We start from the raw sequence: 9078 nt of genomic DNA on the forward strand, positions 1-9078 counted from the left end.
AAAACACTTTGGCAGTGTAAGTACTATGCTCTGTGGGGACTGGGGGAGTGCTAAAAATGGGTCTCCTGGTGACAGGTTCCTTTTAAGTTTCTCATACACTGATCTATCATATTTTATAGTATCCATTATCACAATCCCCCCTTGTCTGCTGGACGAAATGGTCATTTTTGAGTGTTTTTGTAAATATTTCCTAATTTTAGTTTCCATCTTGCTTAAAAATTGCTTTTATTATTTGTATTATGGATTTTCCTTATATCTTTATCTATCATTTTTGTAAAAGCTGACATCTCAGCCCCAATGTCTTGCCTAGAGTACATCTTAGATTTTAGTTTTTAATCGGTTTGTACAGCAGATAAGATACATTTTCTTGTATGTGTTTGAACAACAGTAATTTTCATAAAATGTTTTTTTTAGATATAAATTAGGAGTGTACATTTGTAGCTCTGATATTTACGTGCTGCAAGGTGAATTATATTTACTGTACATTCGGTCCCCTACTTAAGAACTCCTGACTTACAGACGACCCCTAGTTACACACGGACCTCTGGATGTTGGTAATTACTGTACTTTAGCCTTAGGCTACAATAACCAGCTGTAACAGTTATCACAGGCGTCTGTAATGAAGATTTATTGTTAATCCTGGTTATGATGACAACCCAACATTTTTAAAATCCAATTGTCACAGAGACCAAAAAATTTGTCTGGAGTTACAATGATAAAGTATACAGTTCTGACTTACATACAAATTCAGCTTAAGAACAAACCTACAGACCCAATCTTGTATGTAACCCGGGGACTGCCTGTATATTAGAAGAAATGCTTAGTATTTTAGAAGATTATAGTAGGGATTAGTGTTACGGTGTAAGGGGGTCTTTGGTGAGACTATCAATGGGACGCTCTTACACCTTGATGAGAAGGAGGACATGACTGTGACATTCACATAATCGTAATCTCGGTAAATCTTCAGCCGGCCATCATCATCCTCCCTGTCAGTCATTGTCAGCATGTGGAGAGATTTCTTACTATAAGCTGGATCAGACCAGGAGAACCTCCTCCATTCTCTGCCAAGAGCCAGCAGCAGGTGAGAGACTATTAGATGTTAGCCATTTCTATATAGAATTCTTGTATTTTCCTGTTATGCCTAATATATACACCATGTAGCTGCATACACAGAACTAGAATAGTGTACACAGGGCACACAGGGCTGTGCCGCTATATGACGCTTCTACTCGAAACTGTACCCTAACCTAGAAGCAATGCCTCTGGAGAGAATATTTCCAGAACATAATGGGACTTGTCACAATATTTTCCCATAACACACCTCCTTATATTTCGGGAGGCATACAGAGGTACAGTAGGTTTATGCATCATATGACTGACCACAAGTTCTATAGCTTGCAGATGTTGTAATCTGAGGGCTTATTTTTTCTGGAATGATCTGCAATTCTGATTGATATAATTTGGGGATACATAAAAGTTGCATATCTAATTCAGTTTTGTTTCTGGGAGAAGTGAAATAGAATATATACTCCACCATACTTTTTTTGTGATGGATATATATCGATGAGGATAACCTGATGACTGTAGAAGGTTCCCATTATATACATCCAGGTTCCCATGTCAATTATCAGGATCGAAATTCTATTCCCAGTAGTTTAACTTCCCTATAGTCAATAGGAACTACAACATCTAAGGTGATTGAATACGCCCCCATGGCAACCTATAAGAGAGCCTTCAAATACAGGCAGAGATCAGATGAAACAAGCATACGAGGAATTATTTCATGCCATGATTTAAAGAAAACCTACCACTACAGATCTATCTATTAAGGTAGATCCGGTGGCAGGTTCCTCTCATGTAGAGTAGTATAGCCCTTTTTTAGGGCTAATTCTTTGGTGGCCCATAACTTTAGTACATTTTAATTCACACAATATTCAAATTTTCCAAAGACGCTACTGGGGTGTGGAGTAGCCGGAGCTGAGGCTACACAGCACGGCCACTCCATGCCCCAGTAGCCTCTTGTGTTCCGCCTACCCTGTCATCTTCAGTGCGCAGCTCCTGGTGCATACTCATCTGAGAAGCTGAGTGCTGCGCATGCACAGAACGCAGGCCGCCCACGGTGTGGTCTCGGCTCTGGAGCCGTAGCTACTGCGCATGCGCAGAACCCAGCTTCTCAGATGAGTGCGAGGAGATGTCAGGGTAGGCGGAAAACAAGAGGCTACTGAGGAGTGGAGTAGCCGAGCCGTGCAGCCTCAGCTCCGGCTACTCCACGCCCCAGTAGCCTCTTTAGAAAATTTGAATATTGTATGAATTAAAATTTACTAAAGTTATGGGCCGCAGAAGAATTAGCCCTTAAAAGGGCTATACAACTCTACATGAGAGGAACCTGCCACCGGATCTACCTTAATAGGTAGATTCGTGGTGGTAGGTTTCCTTTAAGGGCTTTCATGGGTTGGACACTGCCTTGCAGCACAATTGAATGTGATCTATGAGTAAGATGTATATTTTATGTATATTTTACTTAGAATGGTACTTAGAATGTTGCGAGGATGCAGCAGATTACTCCACAAGTCCAAGGCTCTGTATACTTATCGAATTCAGCATCAAGAAACCACCATCTCTTCTTGCTACTATTCTGTGAGTATTGCCATTATTCTTACAAACTTACCCCATCATCAGATGATAATCATTTACATAGAACATTGAATTCCTATTTCCGTCCAGGTCAGACACCACTGTCCTACTGAAGAACTACGAGATTTTGGACTACCCAATGCTACGTGGAGCCCGAACTTGAGGAATCTATACAACAACTTCATGGAACTCAGCAAAACCGGTGGCTGGACACGTATTCCTTCCCACAACACTATTGCGCATCACTTAGAAGGTGAAGATCTTCAGAAATTGACCTGTTTTCATGATCCCTGAGCAATACTAATCCAAAGAGTTGCAGCCAACAAAATGTCTACGGCAAGGGCGAGTCTTTGCTTTTGATGACCTTTTGTGATGTTCTCCAAGCTCAGTCTTGCTATTTGTTGGCAGGTGATCCTCTTGAGACAGGAATAGGCAAACGGATGTTCCTCAGAAATTTAGACAGTGATGGTCTTGGATTTGAGTACTGCATGTTTTATAACAAGGATGAGAGGAGAATGGTCTGTCTTTTCCAACCTGGTCCCTACCTAGAGGGTCCTCCAGGGTAAGTTACTTTGACGTCTGCCTCCCCCAAGTCCATAATCTTCAGCATGGGAGGTTCCTCACTTAGACTTTTCTTCTTGTCTATGGTTATATCTTACAGGTATGCTCATGGAGGATGCATTGCCACAATCATCGACAGTACAGCTGGAGCGGGAGCCGTATACACCTGTGGTAGTGTCATGACAGCTAATCTCAACATCACCTACCACAAGTAGGTCGTAGATCAGTGATAAACATATGTCCTAAGGCTGATACATATTCTAATCTCTTTGATTTGGAGCAAAATATATTTCATTAGTCAACATGCTACATACCATACATACATGCCAACAAATTGACCAGGACTGTCCTAAATTTTTGGAGAAAATCCTGGGAAATGTACCTTGTCCCATCCCAGTATTGGGTACTTCTAAAATGAGTTGGGATTGGACACAGAAATTGAAATCACTTCCATAAGCTATTACTTTTGCATGTATCCTACACAATGACCCATTCATTTGATGTTTTATATGGATTAGCTTGTGTGATGTACTATAGATGAAGGTGGTCAAGTGTGCCGAGAAACTGTCAAGGAGCCTTAGTAGTAAACTAACATTGTGTAACCCTATTCTGGCACCCCTATTTTGACTGACTAAACTAGACAAGGGTAGGATACAGAAGGTGATGTATAACTTTCAGACCCTCATGCTGAAGTTCTTCTACTGTCTCCCAGGTCAGTGATGGCTGTAATCATCACCTAGTTGGTGGTTACTGTGGAGCAGCTCAATGCAAGGTCTTAGGAGCAATTCATTGTGATTGTCCACTTCTGTTGCACTTGGCTCCTATGGGTGATTAAACTCTGTTCGGTCCAGAGTTTAATCCCTTTTACCAAGTCCCTTTAATGTGAAACTGTGGATAGGAGATAAGCAGTGATACAGGGAGGAGGCTTGGTAGACCCATCATTGGATTCGCATTTATTTGACCCACCTCACTGTTTAGAAACCACATAACTATTGTTTCCCTTTCCCTCATTTTAATACAAAAGAATCATTATTTTCCATAATACTCAGTTTATACTGATACTGTTTCCATTGGCAGGCCTGTACCCCTGGGGAGTACCTTGTTCGTCGAGAGCCACGTTGACAAAATTCAGGGACGTAAGGTGTACTCAAGCTGCCATATCCAAAGTTATGATGGCGTAATACTTCATGCAGAAGCCACAGGTGAGTAACCAGAATGTATATTTCCTTTTGTAAATTTGTATCCATGAATTCTGCCAATGTTCATTTTATAGCTTATTTTGCATTCACTGTTTGGTCCACCTACCTCGAAAGTGAGTAAGAAGACTCATAAAATGCTAAGGAGTTACCAAATATTTGCATGATATTGGTTACGGCAATTTTACGTAATGTTCTCCCAAAATGGCATTGAAAAGTGGTGGTCTTGGTGAGGCGTGGTAGTCTTTTCAAAAAACATGGTAATTATGCTTAATTTAAGGTGGTTTTTATTGTATGTCAGCTAAAGGTGGTTGTTCACGATTGTCTTCTACACTCCTCAGTTTCTTGGTTTTTTTTTCACAGCTCTATTTATCAAGGCAAACCAATGAGCGGTGACTATGAATCCAAAAGGGAAGAGCCTGGTCAACCATCAGAAAGGTGCTCCTGAAGGACAACAAAATATCCTACATTGCCTAGGTCTACCTTTGACTTCATGGAAGCTGAGAGTTACTAATAAATATGGAAGGTCTCACCATAAGGGGCTTAATTTATTTCTTTATAGTTGATGTAGGTTTGAAAGTCTGACAAAATACCTCTATATTCAAAAGGGGAACCATCTGAGCTTGGAATTTCAATCAATGGATTAAGCCTCATTTTAGTATAGGCATTCTCAAGTATGATTACATTCTGTATTAATGGAGGAAATTTCCTATATTCTGGTTCTACAACACTGACTGAACCTTGGAACACCTAGCACAACACATTTTTTTTCTCTGCTGGTACTGTAGGGATTTTGAACATGTCTAGTTAGGTTCTCCAACAGATCACGGTTGATCAGAAATTCTTTTTCTGTGGTGGTACTATAAGGATTTTGAATACGTCTATTTAGGTTCTACAACAGATCACAGTTGATCACTGCAGATCCTAGTTAAGAGTCAACACCAGGATCTGCTTACTTCTAGCTATAGCAGAGAGACAACCCCAACCTCTCAGTGAGTAGAGATCAGAAAGCACTAAAGAGCATCTACAGCTTTACCAGGACAATTGGAAAATATGGTAACAATACAATATAGTTTGATCTTATCGTCTGCTAGTCACAAGGCTGTATCTTATGGGCCATTGTTTAGTAGCTGATCTTCAGTCAAACCATCCGAAGCCACCACCTCAACAGGTTCAGCTTCCACAGACAGATGACTACCTGAGTAACCATTGTTAGCAATTTCCAATAACTGCCGTTGAAGATGTGAAAGAGATAACCAGTAGTCAAAGTATTTTTCCCAAAGTCTTCTTTATCAACATTGACTCAACCATCTTAGTAAAATGAAATACTAGATTAGATTTGTTACATCGATACCGAATTATATTCCTGTGTTTTTGTTTTTTTACCCTAATAATGACGTTGGAGACCCTGGTGGAAACACCCTGGGATACTACAATTCCCTAATGTTTAATATGGTATAATTTATAACGCTCTAGTTGTACAAGCCATGTGTATTTACAGCCCAAAGGTGAATTATGTCAAACTACAAAGCTCTACTTTTGATACTTTCACTACAATGGGCCACGTCTGGACGTCAAGTCCTGCTATCTATAACATGATTTAACATAATCCAAATACCAAAAATCTAGTCTGTCTTTACATATAAAACGGTGAGTACCTTAATCACTCCTACATCAAATCTGAGATTTTTAAGGCTTTAAATTGCCTACATACCATATACAGTACGAGTTACCGGACTTGTCCAAACGGGTGGCTGCTCCAGAGTTACGGTGAGGGCACCAAAGGGTACGAAGGTGGTTGAAATGTTATTGCATGATATTCATGATCTTGTAGTCAAAAGCTTGGAAACAGGACCTGGATTAAGTTGAGCAAACACAAAGACTAGAACTTCACAGCTAACATAGTAAATTTGGCCATTTATGTTAAATGGGTATTGACCACATTGACCAATTCTAATAGGTTCTCCTGTCTTTCCCCAACAGCAGATGTAATGGGATATCAGGCATTTGGATTTCACCCAGTACAGTACACATGCAAAATCTGCTCTGTTAGGATCCATGACATCACAAAATGTATATATGAGTTGTAGGGCTTTCGTTATATTATCAAGACCTGAACCAGAGAAGTGTCCGAAAAGATAAAGGTATAAATTGAGATGTTAAATTAGAAGATTTTAGGTCAAGTTACCATTTCTAATCCTTTAATACAGAAGTACAGTATTATTCTAAAAATCAAAAAACTTTTTTTTTAATTCTCTAATTTTAGGCTTTACATTGCAGCATTTTTGGCCATTTTTGAGTCCGTTCCAAGGAATATCGTTTTTTAAAATACATTTTTATGTTGCCAAGTGAGGATATTTCAATAGAACTTGTCTACAGTGCTAAATGTATAATCTTTTTGTTTTAGTTTCAAACGTATAAACCTTATTAAAGTCGTTATCACATATCACACTTAGGAGTGCGAAGACGGATGAGCACATCCGAATCTTTTTGTTTTTAGTACGTTTTTTTCAGAATATTTTATTACATTGGAAATATTTGATTATTTAACATTTTTTATTACCTTTTTTGTATCTACTGCTCATATAGTATAAAAAAATATATATTTAATTTAAATGATTTATTTTCACGAAAGTACATTGTCCGTTGATCATGCACTCACCGCGATTCACTAAGATCGTGCGCCCGTTATCCTGCATGTGTCGCTTCCCCGCTCAGGTCCACCGGAGTTCACCTTGTTCTTCCTGGTGCATGTAAGTGCTTGATCTTGCGACACAATTTGAAAGTTAAATCCCGCACTCAGTCCAAATCAGTCGAATCGTCCGACGGCACAACCCCCGATTTCTGTCGCATGAAAGCCGCCACAGCTGCGCCACAATCCGATCACATGCGACACAATCACAGTGCAAGCCCCTGTTAAATACATGTCACAGCGGCGCAAATCCCGAAAAAATTGTGAGAAATTGAGAAATAGCGAGAAATTGATTTAAAAAAAAAATGAATGATTGCTTTCTGGAAGCTTTTGAATCTTAACTGGTTCAAGTTCAGGCTGATTTGTGTATTCAGGACCAGCCACAATTTTAATTTAGTTCAAAAATAGAAGGTTGCTATTAATTATTTAACTTTTATACAAAATTTTAGGTTTCACCTCTTAACACTCTGCCTAACAAGTGCTCACGGCATGAGCACTTGTCATACAGACATGGGGTTGGCTGCATACTGCATACTGCAGCAAACAGCCACCACTAACTCCTGCTATCGGTACTAGCACAGATTAATGGGTCAAAATCCCGCGGCACATGGGCTCCACCATCTTGTTTTTGATTGTCGCTCCCTGTGACATCATCAAACAGCGGCTATCAGTTGCCATGACAACCATGGGACAGTTAAACAATGGTATTATATCATGTTATAATCTTATATTTACTAATGGCCTTTTTTTTTCTGCAAGAGCTGTGGCCATGTCTACAAGCAACCAGACAGTCATTGTAGACTTCTTCCTGTTGGGGTTCAGAAATCTTCATAGTTTTCGGTTTCTCCTATTCACTTTGCTCCTCCTGGTTTATGTTGTAACATTGGGGGGTAACCTATTGATCATCACTTTGTTTCTATCCAGTAGTATTCTCAACTCTCCCATGTACTTTTTCCTCAGTCACCTGTCCTTCTGTGACACCATGTTCACCTCCGATGTCTTGCCAAACATGCTGGAGGTCATAGTAAAAGAAGGTAGTACATTGTCCGTGGTGGGCTGCATTGCCCAATATCATGTTTTTGGTTTCTCAGCTACAACAGAGTCGTTTCTTCTTACGGTGATGTCCTATGACCGATACTTGGCCATATGTAATCCTTTACGATACACAGCAATTATGAATTTGAGCCTTCAAGTTTGTCTTGTGGCTTCTTCATGGATCCTAGGCTTAGTGGTGACGATGACTTCACTCCTTCTTATATGTAGGCTCCAATTCTGTGGATCCAATGTGATTGACCATTTCTTCTGTGACGTTGCTCCTCTTCTGGACCTTTCCTGTTCGGATACATCTTTTGTAAAAATTGAAATATACGTGTCTTCTGTCCCCATAGTGCTGCTTCCATTTCTATTCATAATTGGGAGTTACAGCTCTATCTTCTGGAGTATTGTACGGATTTCGTCCACCTCTGGGAGGCAAAAGGCTTTCTCAACCTGTAGTTCACATCTAACGGTAGTATCCATGTATTATGGGACATTATTTGCTGTGTATGTTGTACCCACCAGCATTTCCTCATTGAACCTCAAAAAAATATTGTCTCTTTTATATACTGTGGTCACACCATTGTTCAATCCCATAATCTACAGTCTTAGGAATCAAGAGATCAAAGCTGCATTTGAGGTCCAACTTTTTAGAAGACAGAATAGATAACATGCATAGAATCCTATGGGATCTTCGATGTGCTAGAAGAGTACAGGTGGTCCCCTACTTAAGAACACCTGACTTACATACGACCCCTAGTTACAAACGGACCTCTGGAAGTTGGTAATTTTCTGTACTTTAGCCCTTGGTTACACTGATCAGCTGTAACAGCTATCACAGGCGTCTGTAATGAAGCTTTATTATTAATCCTGGTTCTTATGACAATCCAGGATTTTTAAAATCCAATTGTCACAGAGACCAAAAAAATTTTGACTGGGGTTCCAATGATAAAGTATACG

At 39.7% G+C, this 9078-nt stretch overlaps 2 protein-coding genes across 2 annotated transcripts; both read left to right on the plus strand.

Moving 5' to 3' along the window:
• Nucleotides 1-1009: 1009 nt before the first annotated feature.
• Nucleotides 1010-4929, plus strand: LOC140068723 (acyl-coenzyme A thioesterase THEM4-like). The gene is made up of 7 exons (XM_072114122.1): nt 1010-1081; nt 2526-2637; nt 2725-2887; nt 3043-3196; nt 3296-3406; nt 4273-4397; nt 4755-4929. Exons 2-7 carry the CDS (start codon nt 2527-2529, stop codon nt 4778-4780), a joined length of 690 nt encoding a protein of 229 aa, XP_071970223.1. The 5' UTR covers nt 1010-1081; nt 2526; the 3' UTR covers nt 4781-4929.
• A 2922-nt stretch (nt 4930-7851) lies between these two features.
• Nucleotides 7852-8980, plus strand: LOC140068724 (olfactory receptor 5G29-like). The gene has a single exon (XM_072114124.1). The coding sequence runs from the start codon at nt 7853-7855 to the stop codon at nt 8786-8788; it is 936 nt and encodes a 311-aa protein (XP_071970225.1). The 5' UTR covers nt 7852; the 3' UTR covers nt 8789-8980.
• Nucleotides 8981-9078: the final 98 nt, after the last annotated feature.

This window comes from Engystomops pustulosus, chromosome 7 (assembly GCF_040894005.1).
Source record: "Engystomops pustulosus chromosome 7, aEngPut4.maternal, whole genome shotgun sequence".
In the NCBI taxonomy this organism is placed as follows: Eukaryota; Metazoa; Chordata; class Amphibia; order Anura; family Leptodactylidae; genus Engystomops; species Engystomops pustulosus.

Coding starts and splice junctions, on each gene's coding strand:
- LOC140068723 (XM_072114122.1), top strand. CDS start 2,527: ATGGTACTTAGAATGTTGCGAGGATGCAGCAGATTACTCCACAAGTCC. Junction 2,888..3,042: donor TATTGCGCATCACTTAGAAG/GTGAAGATCTTC, acceptor ATTTGTTGGCAG/GTGATCCTCTTGAGACAGGA. Junction 3,407..4,272: donor CTCAACATCACCTACCACAA/GTAGGTCGTAGA, acceptor TTCCATTGGCAG/GCCTGTACCCCTGGGGAGTA.
- LOC140068724 (XM_072114124.1), top strand. CDS start 7,853: ATGTCTACAAGCAACCAGACAGTCATTGTAGACTTCTTCCTGTTGGGG.